The following is a 22,402-nucleotide window of genomic DNA, read 5'->3' as shown; positions in this document are numbered from 1 at the left end:
GTCTTGACAACGGAAACTCATCAAATAACATTAGTTTATATTTATTTTGTTAGTAAATATTACAGTATAATTATTGGTATAAAAACCTTTTGGTAAAATTGGAACGAAATATGTAATGTGTGATTATAGACCTATTTCTTTATTTGTGAAAGCTGTAAACAGATTTTAATTAATTAATTACACTACAAACCGGATGGTTATGCAGACCAGTGTTATGTACTGTCTTCGGTTATTTAAATTGACCGGTATTAGAGCGTAGGATATGCTTCTGTATTATAGCAAAGTATGGGGTTAGTTGATAGTAATCCACAAATAGTAACGTAGTTGATAGTAACGCCCAAACGTTCGGATAGTCGTTCGGAATCCACGTTAATGTCAATGTTCTCTGTTATTCCTGGGTATTTTGGCTTAAGTATGACACTGTTTATATACTGCATTATTGCCTAGCAACAGAGCTTTATTGGACTCAACAATTTGAAGAGCCATAAAATGGAGAAATGGTATAGTATTGGAAATTCAACAATTTGAAGAGCCATAAAATGGAGAAATGGTATAGTATTGGAAATAGAACGAAAAGGTGTAGTAGTAAATTTGTGTTGTGAATTAATACATTATATAGATCTCTTATTTATTTAGTTTCTGTATTGTATAACACTCAAACTCATAGAATAGTTCTATTGGTTTCAATAATAGTAATGTATGAAAATCATAATATGTTTTTTACAGAAACGAAATTAAATGGGGAGAAAGAAGTATGATCGCGATGGCCTTATTTTATAGTTTCGAGTCTAGGACGATCCTGTTATAGTGTAGTTTACTTCTGTATTCTAACTTTAGCATCCTCCACCACCTCGTCACCCCTCTGGTGACTTTTGCAAGTCCCACGTCACAGGGATTAGTACCGACGTGAGGTGGTAGAGAACTGGGTTCCAGTACACTTTACCTCTTATTACAGTAGCTGTACAGTTACTCGTACGAGTCAGATGTGCTCGTAAACTAGCAGATATTCTCCAGATGTGGCTCAGGAATGCAATTTTGTTGTAGAAACAAAGCAACTGAGTTATTATTACTTCAAAGGAATTAATCAACGGACAGCACATTTGTTTCTTCTCCAATTTACCAGTTAATTGATCTGTCTGTTTAATAGCTAACGGGTTGCATAATACAACCTACTTTCTCATACTGTACTGAACCTGCGCAGTGAGTGTTACAGCTGAGTTAATAATAATTATTATCAATACATGAGCCAAGAGCCAATTTGCATTGGCATATGAACTAGTTTTTCCTGAAATCTTAGAGGAAATTCCCCTAAGAAATGGATCTGTCCTTAGCTACACTAGCTAAGTTTGGTGGAGTTCAAACTGGGAGGTTATCAAAAGGGTTAAGAATATTAAATGATAGTTATTATGGAGATCTTTTGACCGACTTGGTCAAACAACAAAAACGGATTGTTTTGCTGAAAAAAAAAACTACTTTCAGTCTCGTTATGTCATCGAATGATGCTTATATAGCTATTATTTCTATGTATAACGATTGCATACGGGTACAAGAAGCTAATACATATTAGGCCCTATTATAGTTAAAAGTTTTTAACCCTTTCAATGCTCTTCCATTTCGACCTCCAGTAAAGGAGCGGTTGATGATTTTTTATTTCTTCGGAAAAAATATATCCATTTTAAGAATAATATGGTTGTACTATGCAGATTGACCCTCGTATCTTGGATAATAATGACTTCCCCAATAATTGATTATTGATTATTTAATTGAGAGAGTCAAGTTTGAAATTTTGTTTTTGGAAATGATGTAAGTTCTGTTTTTGTAAAAGTTTAAATGGTTTAATATTAACACACACAGCTATGTTATTTTTATTCGGCATCAAAAAAGTGTTCAATTTAAATAGAATGCTTTTGTCAGGTGGGTTTACATTTTGTTTTCAATAATTAACCTCAAATTTATTTACCCCAACTACCACTTTGCATCAAAGCGTAATTTGTTACAACGTCTGGTCTACCTTTTTATTATTATAATTGACATTAATCGTCGAATCAACTTTTTTCACCCGTTGTAAACAACTTGCACCATGCCGTAAAGATACGTTTACGATTAGACTGGTTCTGGATAAAGAAATCGCCAAGCGTTTATTAGCAGTTCTGTAGACTGTACTTTTTGCGTTGATAATGAATAAAATAAAATGCTCTCTAAGAAGGTCATCAAAACCAGGAAACCCCTTTCAGAACTGATTGCGGAAAAAATAGCGATTAAATGGAATTAACAATTGATTGGTAAGAAGACTGGTGGGCTAACTGGGGAATATGATTACCTCACCCCCTCCCCGCGGGCCAATCGCAGATATTGACGTACTAATTGCTGATTGTCGGAGCAGCCTTCCGCCACGAACATAATCAACACTACCCTTTATTCGACTTACACCAAATCAACTTTGGTTTGGCAATCTCTTTTGCGCAGCGAATTGGAGGTTTGCCCCTTGTTTTGTAGATTAAGCTGGCGGATTTCACATACGAGTATTTATGATTTAAACCAAGTTTTTGATGTCCACAATCACATCTTGAGATTATTCTTTCGGCAAATTTTACTTTTAATCTGGTGACGTGTACAGTAGCGAATTTAAGAAGAGGGTGGATTACGGGGGCATGACTACTCCCCCTAAATATTTTTGAAACTTTTGAAACAGTTTGCGTTTCGTATAAAAGTAGATTTTAGGCCCCAAGATCTGTAAATATGTTTAAAAATGTATATATTTTTACATTTCCCGGATAAGGGTCCCCCTTATTCCCTGTCTTATGAGGGGTGGGATATTCCTGTTGTAACCCCTCCCCAAACTTCATACTAAATACGCCCCTGGATTTGTGTGCCATTACTGTAGTTGTAGTTGGTGTATTATACAATATAATGTCTGTATAATGGTATTACCCGATAGTAAAGGGGTTAAAGTTGAATTTAATTTTAAGGTAGTTAAAATGTGTGTGTGTGTGTGTGTGTGTGTGTGTGTGTGTGTGTGTGTGTGTGTGTGTGTGTGTGTGTGTGTGTGTGTGTGTGTGTGCGCGTGCGTGCGTGTGTACATTACTTTGTAGGGAATGTAACTTATTATCTCTGTCAATGCTATACGATGCTATAATGTATTCGATCCAGAATCGTAGTTCACTAACATTCAAAGGATTAAAAGTATTTCGATAATCACACGTTCTACTAGTAAGTAGATTTTACACCGTCTATTTCAAACGTCTCTGCCTTCAAAATGTAGTATCCAATTCGACAAGTAGAACGGAGAGCCCTTGTTGAATATTACCTGTGTTAGTGGAGTGTTTAATTTACGGTTATTGATAATGTCGATAATTGAGTGGTACACTATCAGCAGGTGTGAACACAGTGATAGGCGTTATCAGGAGTGGTGGCTTATCAGCGCAGAGGTGGAGGGCTCTTGTCTAATTAAACAGCTTCACGCTCTTGCCTTGAGATCTTGTACGTACAGTACTATGTCGTCTCTCTCCGGGCTTCAGTGAGCAGGAGTGCGCTGTAGACAAACTGACAGTTTATTGGGCATAGAATACAACTTGGACGCAAGTTATTAATTTATGATTGGTTTTAATAGTTGTATTTGAAATTAGTAAAACAATTTCTCCAACTAATTACAGTAACAATGCTATGAAGATAATGTACCTTTCACTCGACCAGAAAAGTTGGCACATCTCGTGTAGACTGTTCATTGAAAATTGGCATATTTGCATTGACTGTGCAGTTATAACAAATGATAAGAACTGTAATGTTTACGGAAGAGTAATGTTAAAACAAACAATACCAAGATTGAGGAGATTTGTAATGGGGTTTTATAGGTTTCAATTGCATGAATTTAATTAATAACGTAAATACGTTTTTGCAATTTAAAACAAATGTGTGGAACAAAATTTTATACTTTTATTTAACGAGCTAATAACATTCATGATATAAATAGAACGTGAATGACTGGACCTGAATTACGTAATATTGTTTAAAATATACACACCATAAAGTAGGTTATACGATTCAACCATAATTACCCAAGAAGTTGTCAACGTAATAATTGCGTTTGTAATCAGACCAGTTTGTTTCTTAATTGAAACGAATAATGTTTCTTAATTGAAACGAATAAGTTGTTAGATGCTTTTATACCCAAGCCCAAATTTTAATTTTCTAGTAGGACCAATAGAAAATTACTTGACAGAACTTTTTCCTTTGTTATTGGCTAAAAGGATTTCAAAAGATAAATTTTTAATAACACAAAAAGTTCGTGATAAAGTAGACCGTATAGGTAGAAGTGACATTCCTACATGTTTCGATATGTCGCATGCTCCACAATAATGGATTAAGACTTCTAAAGAGGCATCAACAGTATTGCCGCAGAACATCCAATTAGCAGATCACGTACAGAGAATTCAATTGAGTTTAACACATTAATCGTCCATAGTGCTCATATCGGGGAAATCTTTAACAAGCTGTTAGGAATCCAGTCGTCTCCACATTTACAGCAAATTTGACGGTATGGTTTCCGGAAATGTGAAGAATGTCTAGGAATAAGAAAACATCTGCAACGCAAAAACAGGAACCATTTGTTCTTTAATGGTATTAGTAGGCCTACTACTTTTTTGTCGGTATTAAAAATGACACAAATGCGTGTCTTCTTTTGTTTCAAACTACTTATATATTAAAATAACAGGCAGATGTATTGTCAGAATATTATATAGATAAACTTTAGTTTGGTGTGCTGCTCATTCCCTGTCAATAAAAAAGAGTGGACCTAGAGTAGAACCTTGTAGTACACCAGAGTTCAGTGGAATAATTGTAAAGCTGTACCCAATATGAGCTACTAGTAGGCCTACACATGTATGTATTTTGCGATGATAGAATTCAAATCGTTAAGTGTAATACATTTGATGCCGTCGGCCTCCAGCAGATGAATGAAGAAAATGCACTTAACGTTGTGATTTACATAAAAAAACATTTTCTAGGTAAAATATGTTACTGTAACAGATTTTTATATACGAGTTGGCGGTAGTAATGGAATTACTTTTCCACCAAAAGCAGGTTATTTTTATACATCTATATGCATCAAGGAAGCAGGAGTTAGTTATCAAAGTTTTGCACGAATTGAATGTTGTAAGTTGAGTTAAATTTCCAGAGCGTCATAAACACAAGCGTGTTATGTTTAGAAAGTAAAATTCTATCTATAAATAACTTTTACAGTCACGACTATAATTTAAAAATAGAAATAACGAAAAGAGGGTATGTTTAAACAAAAAAGTCGAAATGAACACGACAGATATTACGATAATTTACAGTATTATTACATGATCGTGGAAAGACATAGATCGAGCGTGGTCGCTCATGAGTTAATTAGTGCAGTTATTTCAGTTCGGTTTGAGTCATCAATATTTGCCGGTGACAGCCGTTTACCCGCCGCCGCCCCGCCACGCCGCACCGCCAGTGCGGTCCGTCGCCGAATGTTTGGCTTGACTATCAATCTGTGTAGTTGATGGGATAACGGTCGTCGGATCTCATAATTAATTACTCGAATCTACCGCCTAGTTGATGACTGACACGTGGGCTAACGAATAACAAGCCTGCGGTGTGTTGTGGCCAGGTAGCGACTGCTACTTTTACATTTAGTACCTTGAAAACATTTCATGATAACTCCCGTATTAGGTTATTTCATAAAGTTTTTACTGCTGATTAAACTTTGCTTTATGAGAATTTAAAACTGAACTAATTTGAATTTGTTAGTTTGAAACGTATATTTAAATGGATAAACTGGGTACTTTGTTTACTTGCTCATTGCATTGAATAAAAAGATGAATGGATCTAGGATAAAACCTTGGATTACATGTGCAGTTCAATGGCCGAAACGAGTATATCCCTAGTACGTGGGAACAATATTTACACATTCCTGTATTTTGTAGTCCAGAAGCTGAGAGAAAATTATCATCTAATTTTCATTTAATCTATATAGACTTTTTCGTAATAAATAAGCGGATTGTAATTCATTTTGGGTATATTTTGCTTGTATTGATTATTACAAATTGTAATTAATTTTATAAGAAAACAATTTATTATTGTGTAATGTACATCGATAGAGAAAGAAAGATGTTGAGCTTCAGCTTCTCTAGTTGTGGTGGGTGTCGAATTGGAAAGGTAGGGAAAAAATTGTAAGTACTACACGAAAGCATTTTTTCACACCTCATATTTTTAGGTTGGTACACGTGTAAGTAGAAGTAATTTCAGCCAATGAGTTAAAGAGACTGCAACGATAACCACCAGAGACCACAGCGTCATCGTTTTGTGAATATTTTGGTCGTATTGTGTACGGAAATACTGAAATATAGTGCTCTTTAAGCTCTCTGTACACCATCCAGTGTTGTCGCTACGAGAATGCACCCTTTTTGTTGGCAGGTATCGATCCTGACAGGGCGGGATGAGCTGTACAACTGTAGCTTGTAGCTATAGCTCTGTAGCTGTAAGCAAAGCAAGCAGGGCCGGAGTAATTAGTAGAGCGAGAGGCGAGAGAGGGGGGAAAGTATGATTAGTGAAGTGTGCAATTAACTAAATGGAACAACAGCATTAGGAGATTGTACGTCATGTCAAGCCCCGCTCAGACTCAGACCTACTCCATTTCGATTATTACTTATCGAGGTGTAAGAGCCGCGCTCCGCTCCGTGCCGCACAGTATCTCTGTCTCACTTCAGTCGTGTCGAGTCACTGGCCGAGCCTAGGTGGCGATGTCAACACCTACAACCTACAATGCTTCTATTACGATTGTTACAACAAAGTTACAAAAAACTCAAATTAATCATTTAAATCCTGATAACTTTTTTGGACTTTGTCACCCACTAAACTGTGAGTGACAAATAATATGAATTTTAGGCCTCAATATGCCAGCTCACTAAAAACACACGTACACATGACAAATAACAGCAGAACATACGCAAATTTGTAGAAGTCAGTTATTTTTTAATTGTTACCATAGGCCATTTATTTGTATCGTGTAGTTCGTCGTATTTGTTTAGGAGCGCTTTGTCTCTGGATTGCATAAAGAAAACCTCACTGTAGGGCGTTGGGAGTTATAATATACAGTTTGAGGTCCTAAGATCGCGTAAAGAAAACCTCACTGTAGGGGGCGTTGGGAGTTATAATATACAGTTTGAGGTCCTAAGATCGCGTAAAGAAAACCTCACTGTAGGGGGCGTTGGGGAGTTATAATATACAGTTTGAGGTCCTAAGATCGCGTAAAGAAAACCTCACTGTAGGGGGCGTTGGGAGTTATAATATACAGTTTGAGGTCCTAAGATCGCGTAAAGAAAACCTCACTGTAGGGCGGCGTTGGGAGTTATAATATACAGTTTGAGGTCCTAAGATCGCGTAAAGAAACCTCACTGTAGGGCGTTGGAGTTATAATATACAGTTTGAGGTCCTAAGATCGCGTAAAGAAAACCTCACTGTAGGGCGTTGGGAGTTATAATATACAGTTTTGAGGTCCTAAGATCGCGTAAAGAAAACCTCACTGTAGGGCGTTGGGAGTTATAATATACAGTTTGAGGTCCTAAGATCGCGTAAAGAAAACCTCACTGTAGGGCGTTGAGAGTTATAATATACAGTTTGAGGTCCTAAGATCGCGTAAAGGAAAACCTCACTGTAGGCGGGGAGGTGTTAGTTATAATATACATTTGAGGTCCTAAGATCGCGTAAAGAAAACCTCACTGTAGGGGGCGTTGGGAGTTATAATATACAGTTTGAGGTCCTAAGATCGCGTAAAGAAAACCTCACTGTAGGGCGTTGGGAGTTATAATATACAGTTTGAGGTCCTAAGATCGCGTAAAGAAAACCTCACTGTAGGGGGCGTTGGGAGTTATAATATACAGTTTGAGGTCCTAAGATCGCGTAAAGAAAACCTCACTGTAGGGCGTTGGGAGTTATAATATACAGTTTGAGGTCCTAAGATCGCGTAAAGAAAACCTCACTGTAGGGCGTTGGGAGTTATAATATACAGTTTTGAGGTCCTAAGATCGCGTAAAGAAAGCCTCACTGTAGGGGTCGTTGGGAGTTATAATATACAGTTTGAGGTCCTAAGATCGCGTAAAGAAAGCCTCACTGTAGGGGTCGTTGGGAGTTATAATATACATTTTGAGGTCCTAAGATCGCGTAAAGGAAACCTCACTGTAGGGCGTTGGGAGTTATAATATACAGTTTGAGGTCCTAAGATCGCGTAAAGGAAACCTCACTGTAGGGCATTGGGAGTTATAATATAAATTTTGAGGTCGTATATGTTGGACTTTGGGAGTTATAAACATATGTTTAGATGTCATTAGTAAATAGTGCCATTAACTAACTTCAATGGTAACAAAAGTAACTTCAGATCGGTCTTGTTCTACCTCTCTTCACGCGATTATATTTTATAATCATCTAGCGTGGTCATGCGCTATGGCTGGCCAGCATAAGGCTGTATGTATCTATTTATACAGGGTGTAACAAAACGGTTGGCCTGGCTATGTATTTTAAAATTCTGTTTGTAATTCTAAACTAAAAATGAACCATAACTTTTTCCAATTTCCTGTTCGTTTAGCCGCTAAAGATTTTCATAAGGCGCCAGAAAATAACACAATTATTTTTTTCCTCTTGTCTATTTAAATCTATGTACTAAATTTGTTTCTTTAGCTTTACTAGTTTTAGATATAATAATTTGTTAATAAAAATATAAAATGGTGGCTAGCGGCTAAACTAAGTGGAAATTGGAAAATAGTTATTCTTCATTTTTATATTAGAATCACACACAGAATTTGAAAATACATAGCCAGCCTAACTTTTTGTTGTACGCTGTTTATAGGTCTGAAGTTGCCTATATTTAGTATCGATGTGATACATGTTTTAGACTAATTACAGCCTTTCGCCAGTCGTAGGGTGAAAGCCCACTTAACACACGCCCGCTTACATAAATTTCACATTATATCGTTCTTTTACGATGTATTTCGATATCATTAAGTATAATAATGCTCATTTGATGACGGGATAAATGACCCGAGGGCCGAGCCTATCATGTAAAGACTGGTCCAGCGACTCACCCACGCGCCCACACACTCGCCCTATTATAGATGCCATCTTCTACAGTAATTAATTAATTAACCCCCACTTATCAGTTGTATGAATTAATAAGCTAATTAACCCGCTGGACAAAAGACTGTGATGAAGCGCTACTATAGCGCTAGCCAACTGCTTGTCGGCACGGCCTATCGCTCGTATGTTTGTGAACGTTGTTCCAATGCTGCTAGCTAATTAAGTGACATTTTTGTGAATATTAGAGATGTAGCCTCGAAAAGTGTTTAATTAGTAATAAGTAAATAATTTTTCATAATTAACTTAACCTTAGTACCTGAAGATGAAATCCCAGATTTCGAAATGTACATAGTATGAAAATAAAGGTTTAAAAAAGTGTTAAAAGGTTTATACATATTGTGTTATACATATGTTTTGTGAATTTCAACCAGTGATATATTATTACGTTACGTTCGATTATAAAATATTTGGCTTTACTAATTATAGAACGTTGACGGAGTGCGTTAAAATGGATGTGTTTAAGTTGCTACAATATTCTGGCAACTTGTCATTTTTTTCAATTGACTCTAATTCGATGCGAAAAATAATAAAACCGGCTACCCGACGCGGTCCGGGATTGTGACGATGGAAAGGTGTTATTATCGGACAAATTGAAGTGTGTCAATTTAGAAAGCCGGCACTGCGGAACTGGCCGATAGATTAATATCTGAGTTATAATGAAAGCCGTGAATATACTTCAGTACGATCGGAGTCGTGTAGCAAGTCGCTATTGTTGGAAATAATCTTCCGTTGGTATTCGTGGATCGCTTATTTTAGCATGTCGTCAACTATTCTTGTACGGGTGCTAAATGTACGCGGGCTTTACAGTTAAATGCACGGGAAATTTATGTAACTAAGCTGAAGATTGGCAAGACATCTGCTGCGGTGGCAATTTATTGATACATTCATAATTAGTCTGCATATTGGTGATTTTGGACAACGTAGTTAATCGGGATTGATCCCGTGGTCTTATAATTCAGCTACTTGAAGATTTGTATACTAAGGTTGTTAGATAATACAGTAGATTTTATTGGTAGTGTTGGTTTAATTTACCTCGCGCGCGCGCGCGCGCGTGTGTGTGTGTGTGTGTGTGTGTGTGTGTGTGTGTGTGTGTGTGTGTGTGTCCAGTTAGATTTAAGGGTGAAAGTTGGAACCTGGTCTGCAGTAGCCTACCAATGAATGAATATATTTCTTAATTGCATTCTTTAATTTCCCCTCAGTAAGTTTGCTCAAATGTTTTTGAAATATTATGATGATTTAGGTACTTTAATTTGGCTGACGCGGACAAAACTATTAATATTTGCATGTCTGACGGTTTTAAATTTGCTAACCAAGAAATGAAACTGTAAACAATTTATTTTTTGTTATTTTAACTCTTTTGGTGTTCTCCAAGTCGATTTCTCTCTTAGGGGGAATTCTTCTCCCGATTTCATGAAATATTAGGTCGTGAAACATTTAAATTTACTCTCGCCCTACGAATTGTAACAGTTTGTTTGCATGATTCGAATTACAATTCCAACCAATAAACATACGTTCAAGTGAGTCCATTACGTAGTGAACATGTTAACTCGCTAATGACGCCTGACAACCCCGAACTGGAAGACCAGTCACTACTAGTGACTGTCTGCGCTCGGCTGAGGGTGCACAAATCACAGATCGCGGTTAGCATCGCCCTGGTCCTATATATCAGTCCGCCCATACAGCACTTTAAGAAATTAAATGTGGCCGTTGCAGCAAAATATACATCATACACTTGGCCGCGTGCCGGCTGTGCAGCATTGCCGTCATCTACATGTGTGAATTACTAAGATTTGTCTTGGGATTCAGAAGACCCCCTGTAATTCCCGAAGGTAGCATTCGGTGTCATTTCTCTTGATGAAAGCCTTTAATTGCTCCCGAGTCTGATGATTGGATTAGAAGCGTAGCCAGGATTTTCAAAAATAAATGATTTTTCCCGACTTTTTGTACTTGTTGGAAACGGAAACCCTCTAGCTAAATCAGAATATTGTCAATAATTCCATGTCCAACTGGTGTGTATGTGGATTAAAGGTGTCTAATAATCCTCTCTCCAATCATGTTTTGGAGCCTCCTTACAAGGAGGGTGAGGGTGAGTAGCAACCACTGTAGCTCTCTACGTGTTAACGCTATGTTTTGCATTGGGCCTGAATCAAATCTTTAATTTGTTATTACTATTCCAATAATTACTTAAACGGTCTCGGCATGATATTGGATCATATTAAAACGTAAATCGTGTTTTAGTCCATGATCTTATTTTATCTTGATACAGGAATATTTTTCCACGGTGCTTCTCTTGCCAATTGAGGAAACCTACTCAAGTGAAAACCTTTAATTTTTTATTATTAATCCAATAACTTACTTAAACGGTCTTGGCATGATATTAGATCACACTAAAATGAAATCGTGTATAGAGTCCATGATCTTATTTTATCATGATACAGGAATATTTTTCCACTGTGCTTCCCTTGCCAATTGAGGAAACCTACTCAAGTAAAACCTTTAATTTTTATTATTAATCCAATAATTACTTAAACGGTCTTGACATGATATTAGATCATACTAAAATTTAAATCGTGTTTTAAGTCCATGATCTTATTTTATCATTGATACAGGAATATTTTTCCACTGTGCTTCTCTTGCCAATTGAGGAACCTACTCAAGTAAAACCTTTAATTTTTTATTATTAATCCAATAACTACTTAAACGGTCTTGGCATGATATTAGATCACACTAAAATTGAAATCGTGTATAGAGTCCATGATCTTATTTTATCATGATACAGGAATATTTTTCCACTGTGCTTCTCTTGCCAATTGAGGAAACCTACTCAAGTGAAACCTTTAATTTTTTATTATTAATCCAATAACTACTTAAACGGTCTTGGCATGATATTAGATCACACTAAAATTGAAATCGTGTATAGAGTCCATGATCTTATTTTATCTTGATACAGGAATATTTTTCCACTGTGCTTCCCTTGCCAATTGAGGAAACCTACTCAAGTCAAACTTGAGAACATTACGGGTTGCGGTTGAAAAAGACTCAATGTATATAGAAGGATTCTTGACAATCCTATATTTTACTATTTATAGGCAATAGCAATTCTCCAATTGTAATTAATTGTCGGCAGTTCTTAGATTGACCGCGAACATAAACATGAGCCCGTACCTCTTACCTAATTATAGTTCGCCGGAGAACTGAAGCCTTTCATCAAATATATTTGGCCTGCCACTTCCGATCTATGTCGAGAGGAAAGGACTCGACGTACACAACTTGACTAATCACGTTTCATTAGCAGGCGGACAAAATGGCTGCTCGGACCTAGCGGACCGCTTTATTATTTTGTAGAAGGCTTTAATTCTCCGGTTGACCTCGCGGTCGCGCCAGCCTGACCCAGTGGCCCTGTCTCTCGTCCCATAGCGCAACCCTGGCTCTCTCGCGCTCGCGGACATACTTACAGGCTAACAAGTTAACATCACAGTTCTACTGATACAATACAACAAGTATTGATTGTATGGTAAATCACGGACGAAATGTGTATTGGATGCGTAAAATGATTCTGCCTGTATATATGTAGTTGGAAGATTTCCTACTTACAAATTCCTTCTTGCATGGCAAGTAACTGGATAGGATACTGTGACATTAACAAATAGGAATTGGAACAGAATAGGAACTGTATGTACTGAAACGAGCGCTTAAAAAAATTGAATCAGTGAAAGAGTATTTTCTATAATTCTTTTCATAATAGGATAGTACGTATATTGTTTCCCCATGCGGTTTTCTACGTACTATTAGCTCGTACTTTTACTTACCAGTTATACGCATGCTTATTTTGTAGTAACCAAACACGCTATCTACAAAACATGAAAGGCAGACTTCTCCCTTCCAAACTGCTATCATTCCAGGGAATTTTCTGAAAATATTAAGGAAATATAGGTATTTATTTACATTAGCGTGACCATGGAAAATGGACTTTTTTTCATGGGTTGGGCATTTATAGCCAAGTATTATTATCACAGGTGCATATGAACTGGGGGGAAAGTATATTATTGTATTATATTTATGCCTTTCGGACATTATTGCGTTAAGGAGCAGGGGCATCACGTGATCTGGGATTCGACTTTTGCAAGCTCGAGTTAATTTTTTTCTAAAAGAGCAAGCAGTGCGCAGCACTGCGCAGCGGGCAGGCATCGTTGACAGGATAAAATTGTAAAACTCCATACTCGTCTTTACGAATTGCTTCCACGTGAGATACCGAACATCCAACACAAAGGTGTGCCATTACCACTACTGAACTAGGAGGTTAAGAATAGACGTGGAGGAACAACGGTAGTTCAAAATGGCGTCCCTTCTTTATTTGAGAAGGCGCGGAGTATTACCAAACTGTCAAATACGGATAGTGTTGCCAGAGGTACGATAATTATCGTAAAGGTACGATAATTTCATTGATTTTATGCGCCGGTAAGATACACGATGGGTAGTTATTATCGTACCATGAAAGATTTTTGACAAATTTATACAAGTAACAAACCAAAAGTTAATTATAACATAATTTATTACACGAACATAACATACTTTTTCATTAAATGTGTTTGGTACGATTATTTTATATGAAAGTACGATAATTTCTCGTTGTTGGTATGATAATCGGTTTTTAAAATCTGGCTATACTGAGTTTGAGCAGACGCGGAGTTATAGGAAACTGTCAAAAACGGAGTTTTCAGAGGATTTAAAAAAATCGTAGCTCCTTTGATTTTCGTTGCCGACGAATTTTTTCTTCAATATTGTTTTCAGGAAAAATTGTAGTTTTCAGGAAAAAAATGAACATACCTTTCCATGGTCACGTTAATGTAAATTGATACCGAAATATATTAATTATAATAGTTTATATTTTGGAATTAAAGATAATCCCAACTACAAAGTTCCTTAACTGAATTTGATCTTGAACAGAGAAAGAGAGATAATATTAATAAATTATAGATTAAAAAATTTCAAAGTCATCTATCATTCCGTCTCTATTGTTGTTGATGATCAAAATTTATAATGAAATAGCCTTCGCGCCTATCTGTTGTCGTTGTACCACTACGAAATGTGCAACCTTCAACTACATATAGTATACATGGGTTCACACGTACTGTACCCATTATTTTTTATAAAATCACAAAATGTGCAACATTTTAACTACAACTATACATCATTTTGGCCTATAAACTCGACGAAGAAACGATATCTGGAATTTTACTTGTATTACTATAAAGAAGTTTTAATTTAATAACGCATAATTTAATATAAGCTGTATAAGCTACTTCATGATAAGCAGTTTTATATTTGGAAGTGAGTTATTGCCCACTTGAGTATTTTTATTTAGGTTTTCAAAACCGAGGGAAAGTCATGTTATAGTGTATTACCGTATAAGGCACGTGGCTGCTCCACTGTTTCCACCAGCTCTATCTATAGTAGAAAGCAGTATGAGCTGCACCCGACATAATGTGTAATGAAGCTATGCTTTCTCTCCGCTATTTTTCATTCCAGCTAGCTGACCAGCTTTTACACTGTCACTTCAACAGGTTCTTCGTCGAAGTTCTACTACGCGAACAATGCAAGTGCGGGGTTTAATTCGGGGATACATTCTGTCATCTGCATCGATTTAAAATCGATTTTTAGTGATGATAAGTATAGTGGAATATTCTAATCTGACGGAATTCGAGGTACCTAGAAGATACGCAAATAATTAAATTTTAAACGCTATAATAATGATTGCTAGCTAACTCAAACCGTTAATCGGCTCGTTCTTCATCGTTTCAGTAAATGAGAAACTCATTGTACAGCGTTGCATACTGTAACAAGGTCGTTACGGACATTTGTATCGTTAAGTATTCCGCTAAAACGGGACACCAGTATGGTGTTATGTACTTCACAATACTTAACGATGGTGAATGTCGATCTTTGCAAACTCTTGAGTTTCAGAAATAATTGAGACAATTTGTAGAGGTAAAATCCATTTTAATTTTTCAAGTCGAACTCAACCAATGGGAAGGTAGTAATTACTTCGATTGAGTATTGAAAATGAACCAAATATGTTTGTATTTGTAAAGATTTTATGTATATATCAAAAGAGTTCTCGGAGCGTATCCTTGAAATTTATCTGAAGAATAAAAGTTCGTCTAAACTCGACATCGGTTATCTTCTTCCCCCTTACAAATTTTCATTGATTCAACTATAACAAAGTTTGTTAAAATTAATACTTTTTGACTGACAAAAACTAGGAGGTGCAATCAATTTTCGCTTTGAAAAAAAATTATGTTATATTATGTAACCGTTTAAAATAACACCCCTGAATACATAACAAGTAGAAACGGCTTTTATTTCTCCACGTGAAATTACAAGCACTTAAAGGGAAATTTGGATACTTTTACATAAGACCAATAAAAATGTTGAAGATAACATGTTTGTAATATGTACACTAGTTATAGTTATATAGTGTGTCATGTATTTTTACTTATAAACATTAATTTTGCTAAGAAACAAAAATTAAAACATAATTTGTTTAAATTATATTTTTAACTAAATCTCATCTATTAAAAAATTAAAAAAATAACACGTCATGCCCTGAAAGTTTTATAGCGTAATTAATTTAAATTCCTTTATTATTCGGGCGTAAATTTCCTACTTTAAATTCCTGCAATATCTGGTGGATTGATAAAAAAAATTATTTCCTTTCAGGAAATTATCTTGGCTGACCATGAATTGTATAACATTTTCAAAAATCTGATTGCACCACGTCAAAAGGATATTACATGTCCTGCTCATATTGAAGATATCGTTGAGCGGTTCACCAGAGGCAGCAAGATCCATGTTGAGGATCGTCCAAGGTGAGGAGAGAACGAGGATCGTCCAAGGTGAGAAGAGGAGAGGGAACCGTAGGTCGGTGAGATTGCGGTGGTTTTTGCTTCGCGCCACCTCACGTGATGTCCCCTGTCATACTCCTATTGATGTTATCGTTGAGTGGTTCACCAGAAGCTCTAAGATCCATGTTGAGGATCCTCCAAGGTGAGGAGAGAACGAGGATCGTCCAAGGTGAGAAGAGGAGAGAGAACCGTAGGTCGGTGAGATTGCGGTGGTTTTTGCTTCGCGCCACCTCACGTGATGTCCCCTGTCCGGCCTGACGCGGCCGTGACCAATTCCCACACCTGGCCGCTGCCACGCCATTCTCGCGTTCACATGAATGGGAACTACAACAAACAACTCTTGTCGGCTTACATTTAGAGTTTATCCGTTTCATAAATACTGCAATAGATCCAGTGCCTAGGACGCAATTTTAAATAGTCATTATTTTGACTTGTCGTCAAAAAAATAAAAAGTTTTAACATTATTTTCGTTTTGAAGCCTGTTCACATGTTTTCATACTAGTGCAAATACTCCTCGTTTAATTGAACTTTAAATTAAATTATTTTGAAATAGGCCTACCTCAGAAATGTTTTATACTATTTTGTCCCATACAATAGTATTTTATATTACTCTATTCTATACAATATAACAATATATATTTTCAGCAGTGGAATCACGTGTGTAGAATAAATACTGGAAAGTTTTATATTTTTGTTTTATCAAAGAGTTTTTAAAAATATTTTGGGGGATTTTTTCCATGTAAGGCTATTGTGACACTGTTGTCCCAAGAGCTTTGAGAATGCTATATACTTTTTATATTGAACTGTAAAATGTCTTTTAAACGCAATTCTTGAAGTGTAACACTTGTCATACGATGCATCGTCAGTGCTTAAGGGGCCCAGATTCTTGTTTGGTGCCCTTCAAAGATATCGGGTGTAATCAATTTTAAGTGTAATTCTGTTGTGTGACTGAGATTTGAACAATCTGCACTCCACAACCAAAGCTCTACAGAGTACATTTCTTATGACGTTTGTTTCAACCTTATTATGGGTTGCTGTATTGTCAACTGTCTTTATTATCCAGTTGTGCGTAAAACTAAGCTCCTGAATACTCTTCAAACTCTGTTGAATTAGATATGAATCACCGGTATTTATTTACAATACCGTGACCATGGAAAATGGACTTTTTTCATGGGTTGGGCATTTATAGCCTAGTATTATTATCACAGGTGCATATAAACTGGGGGGAAAGAATATTATTGTATTATATTGATGCCTTTCGGGCATTATTGCGTTAAGGAGCACGGGCATCAGGGGCATCACGTGATCTGGGATTCGACTTTTGCAAGCTCGAGTTAATTTTTTTTCTAAAAGAGCAAGCAGTGCGCAGCACTGCGCAGCGGGCAGGCATCGTTGACAGGATTAACGTACTAGTCTGCATCATTTCAGTAATTTATCACTTACCTTAATGAACATCCAACACAAAGGTGTGCCATTACCACTACTGAACTAGGTGGTTAAGAATAGACACGGAGGAACAAAATAGTTCAAAATGGCGTCCCTTCTCTATTTGAGAGAGCCGCGGAGTAATACCAAACTGTCAAATATGGATAGTGTTGCCAGAGGTACTGTAAAAAACAGAGTTTTCAGAGAATTTCAAAAAATCGTAACTCCTTTGATTTTCGTTGCCGACGAATTTTTTTCACTATTATTTTCAGGAAAAATTGTAGTTTACAGGAAACAAAATGAACATACCTTTCCATGGTCACGATATTACCGTATGATATCTTAAACTTGGAGATCGTTTTAGTCCTAAAGACATTGAATTGTTTTTATTCTGGTTTATACATATTACCGATTCATTAGAGTTGCAAAAATTAGTTGGGAGGTAATTTAACACTATGTTTTTATCTTTTTGGAAGCCCTTTAAATATCACCAATTCATTCAGGGTCATCGATGTCGTTCGTGGATAAAAACGGGAATTGGGAAGCTAAGTTCTCTAATTAGACTTAGTGGTCATGAATTTTGTGAAATTAAGAATGGTTTATTGACGTTACTTCGCTTCGCTCGGCAGGAGCCCGCACCAAGGCTCCTGGATGACTGAGAGAGCCTGCAGTGCCAGAGGCTGTTGTCCCGTGGTGAGATCTTTGTCCTGACCGCGACGAATCTCACACCTGGCCACTCAGCTCCATTCATCCCGCCATCTCCTGTAATGAATGGGAAATAAGCCAAGTCGCCGGTCCATATCGCCTAATTGTCTGGTCGGCTGTGGTATCCGTTTCCGGTCCCGGGTCTCCTCATTGTGCCTTCTCGGTTCCTCGATTAGGCCCACGACTTCCATCATTCATCACGTTCTCGTTGTCGCGACCCGTCCTCCCGAGGTGGTAGCTGGACGCGGTTTTGGTCGGGTGTTTTTTGTGCGCGCACATGATTAGTTTCTATACCGAATAAACATCCCACGGTATTATAGATGGCGAAAGTTCGGATTAGCTTGTTGCAATTTGAAGTCATTGCTGCAGCATCTTGTGTGGTACCACTTGCATGGAATCTGAACTTAAGTTCAAGTGTTCTCAAACAATTTAGTAGCGTAACGAAATCACTGCAAATTCATGATAAGGGCAATACAATAAAAAAGCGGATACGTAACTGCCGATACTGCACGGTCCATAACCTTCGTCCATGAACAATAAGAAAATAAGCCCTCTTTATGTGTCAGTTCTTAATTTTACTGTGAGAAAAGCTCCACCGATTTTACTATTTTATAATTACTGATGTAGTTAAAAGGGCAGTATATAAGGATATACGTATAACAGGCACATGACCTCTCTAAATTTCACATGATACACTAATAATACAATTGATCATAATTCGATGACCCATAATGCCGTTTTGGACTTTTGATTCTTCAAGAGCACTTCTGCTGAATGGTGTGTAGGGGTGAGTGGGATACTTATGCATTGACACATTGCTGCGCATGCAGTTGCAACGGATTGAATAGTCCATGATATTAGAATCGGTCTTTATATACTCTTTCATATCCACAGCTCTTGTAACACTGTGGAGCCTATTACGTCCATGTGTCTTTGCTGATATCGAATTGTCTTACCTGTTAAAATACAACTAGATTCCACAGTTTAGAGTAGGTACTGGAGGATAAGTTAGTCTTCCTCTGTCTGCTCTTTGTAAACTTCTAGCAAGACTACCATCCTATGTGGTATCCAAGTATCTTAATGTTATAATAATCTATGCCTGTTAACGAGGTCCCGCCGTCTAAATCATTGCACTCATCTTTCCTGTGTTCTTTATCGTCCATACTTCTGGGAAGATAGTGAACTTCCATTGGTTGATATTTGGAGCAGAGGAATTATGAATTTCAAAATCATCTCTACAAGATAATCATTATATTTCTTAAGCTTCTGAAGTCTGTGGAGTTAATCAGTAAGTTCACGAGAGCATGACTATTTTTTTTTTTTATTAATAGATCCGTGATCATCTCATTCCTTGTAGGTAAGTGCATAGTGTTATATAAGTTCAATTGTTATGGCACAAATTTATACGACCCTTCTCAATTGTTTGGGATGACCATAATTACGCAAACTTTTGTACTCCCAACTTTATCGTGGAATTCTCACTAAAAATCCCTAGGCCCTTGTCTCAACCCTTAAACCCTAAAACAAGCATTGAATTGTTATGTTCTTCGTTTAATGAACCACCTCAAGAATTACATCCCATCTGTCCATGAAATCACCGGACCGATTGGTTAAAAACGTAACTAAAGTAGGCCATACACGTTATTTGTATAATACGCGGTGTAAACTGCAAGCAACAAAAGGTATTGCGCAATTTACCGCCTGGTTTGATTTATCGTAGAATACATTGTAGGAGTTGCGAGCATTACTGGAGTAAATGGCAATTGTTTGTTGGTAGTTTTGTTCCGTCCCGCCTCCAGTTACTTGGCTACTATTGATTCAAGCTTTCCGGCTCCGTGTGTAATTGGCAGCACTCTCAGCAACAGTGTCATACGAACTGAAGTGTTAACCATCATAAAGATAATGGCTCGTGAATGTTGTCACTGATATTAAGTTGGCTAGTGGACTGTGTGAACAACACGTCAGCTGATATTAAGTTGGCTTGTAGACTGCCTAAACAACAGTCAGCTGATATTAAGTTTCCTTGTGGACTGCCTAAACAACACGTCAGCTGATGTTAAGTTTCCTTGTGGACTGCCTAAACAACACGTCAGCTGATATTAAGTTTCCTTGTGGACTGCCTGAACAACACGTCAGCTGATATTAAGTTTCCTTGTGGACTGCCTAAACAACACGTCAGCTGATATTAAGTTTCCTTGTGGACTGCCTGAACAACACGTCAGGCTGATATTAAGTTTCCTTTTGGACTGCCTGAACAACACGTCAGCTGATATTAAGTTTCCTTGTGGACTGCCTAAACAACACGTCAGCTGATATTAAGTTTCCTTGTGGACTGCCTGAACAACACGTCAGCTGATATTAAGTTTCCTTGTGGACTGCCTGAACAACACGTCAGCTGATATTAAGTTTCCTTGTGGACTGCCTGAACAACACGTCAGCTGATATTAAGTTTCCTTGTGGACTGCCTGAACAACACGTCAGCTGATATTAAGTTTCCTTGTGGACTGCCTGAACAACACGTCAGCTGATATTAAGTTTCCTTGTGGACTGCCTGAACAACACGTCAGCTGATATTAAGTTTCCTTGTGGACTGCCTGAACAACACGTCAGCTGATATTAAGTTTCCTTGTGGACTGCCTGAACAACACGTCAGCTGATATTAAGTTTCCTTGTGGACTGCCTGAACAACACGTCAGCTGATATTAAGTTTCCTTGTGGACTGCCTGAAACAACACGTCAGCTGATATTAAGTTTCCTTGTGGACTGCCTGAACAACACGTCAGCTGATATTAAGTTTCCTTGTGACTGCCTGAACAACACGTCAGCTGATATTAAATTGGCTACTAGATTAATAACAACTGTCTGAACACACACGTTTTAATAATAACATACTGTCATAAGATTAACATAGAACTTTGGAAACCAATGAGGTATAGCTTTGATTTTGCACAGAATAGAGCTTGCCATTCATATGGGCATTGCGTGGCAGAAATTTCGATCGGCAAAGTTAGTTTTGTTCTTTAAAGCATAAATAGCGCTACTATATTAGATTTTTGTTTTGTCTATCCTCGATGAGTCACTGCCTTGTTTTTAGGAATAAAATTAAAAATTTGAATATTTTATTATTGTCAGAGTTGACTCAATGTAACATGAGTTTAATAGTTTTCTGTAATACAGTATATTTATAATCGTAGCTTCCTTCGTTTGCCGGTAGATCGTGCATACGCACAACGTTTCAACGGGAACAAATTTTAGCATTAGGTGCAATAAGTTCTTATAGACCGATATATAATCAAAGCCTATAGTCGGATTTATTTCAAATCCACAAGAGGAACATTTGGAATGTAAGAGCCGGTGATTGATAATAATTATGTATAAAAATATATTTTTAATACATAATATCACCGTACAAAAATCAAGAAGTTGTTATAATAATACATATACAATTTACAAAATGTAGCTTACTGTTCTTAAAAATACTATTCACGGTTTTTATCAAATGTCTTTTGTTTCAGGTACGTAAATGCAACTAAGTGTCTCGTAAATGTATTAAATGTAAGTATTGTTTTTCACATTTGTTTAAATATTAGAGTCTCTAATGATTAGCTGATGGATAAGTGAAATAAAATTTTCAAGGGTTTATTGTCTTGTAGAAGAAATAGAATTTAGACCTTTCTGATCCTTACTTTTTAATTTTTCTTAGTTGTAAGCGATCAGGAAATTAAGAGTCCTGTTGACCTGACTTTTATTAGACTATCTCAAATCTTCAGGAAACAGATAAATTAATTTAACAGTTAAATGTTGACGTAAACAGAACATATTAGCCAACACGATGCCCTAAAGGACGAAACTGATCACAGGCAATTGTATTTCTGGTTCCTCTCTGGCAGAGTTCAGGGGCCAGCCCGGTCCGACATGCCGCGCCAGGCACACTCGAAGAACCGTGAAGGCGGGAACGTTTCTCATTACTTTTGGGGAATTTCCCATTAGCCCTGACATACGCCACGGCCGCCAGTGTCGTGCAGTACCCATTAACTTGTAATTACCACCCATTAGTTGGCGTGGCGTTTGTCTGATGGACGTGTCACTATTTACACGTCCAGGCTCCCATCGGTAACTCCTGATCGGGCCCGCGAGATTGGGACTTGTCCGTGGGACCGTTTACACTCGGTCTCGTGTTGCCGACGCCTTGACGGATGGAATTCGGTGAA

At 37.2% G+C, this 22,402-nt stretch overlaps 1 protein-coding gene across 4 annotated transcripts in view; it reads left to right on the top strand.

The window, feature by feature from the left end:
* LOC124365038 (LIM domain transcription factor LMO4.1) overlaps nt 1-22,402 on the top strand; it is a 388,133-nt gene that overhangs the window by 64,690 nt on the left and 301,041 nt on the right. The window contains exon 1 of one of the 4 annotated variants that reach the window (XM_046820929.1): nt 21,707-21,746. The exons of the other annotated variants lie outside the window; for them this stretch is intronic. Within the exon in view, the coding sequence (XP_046676885.1) occupies nt 21,745-21,746 (2 nt within the window). The 5' untranslated portion in view covers nt 21,707-21,744. Of the gene's footprint in view, nt 1-21,706; nt 21,747-22,402 lie in introns of those variants that run through there. 4 annotated transcript variants of the gene reach the window in all.

Source organism: Homalodisca vitripennis, chromosome 6, assembly GCF_021130785.1.
Source record: "Homalodisca vitripennis isolate AUS2020 chromosome 6, UT_GWSS_2.1, whole genome shotgun sequence".
Lineage (NCBI taxonomy): Eukaryota > Metazoa > Arthropoda > Insecta > Hemiptera > Cicadellidae > Homalodisca > Homalodisca vitripennis.
The sequence above is the reverse complement of the archived record's forward strand: the minus strand, read 5'-3'. Positions and strand labels throughout refer to the sequence as shown.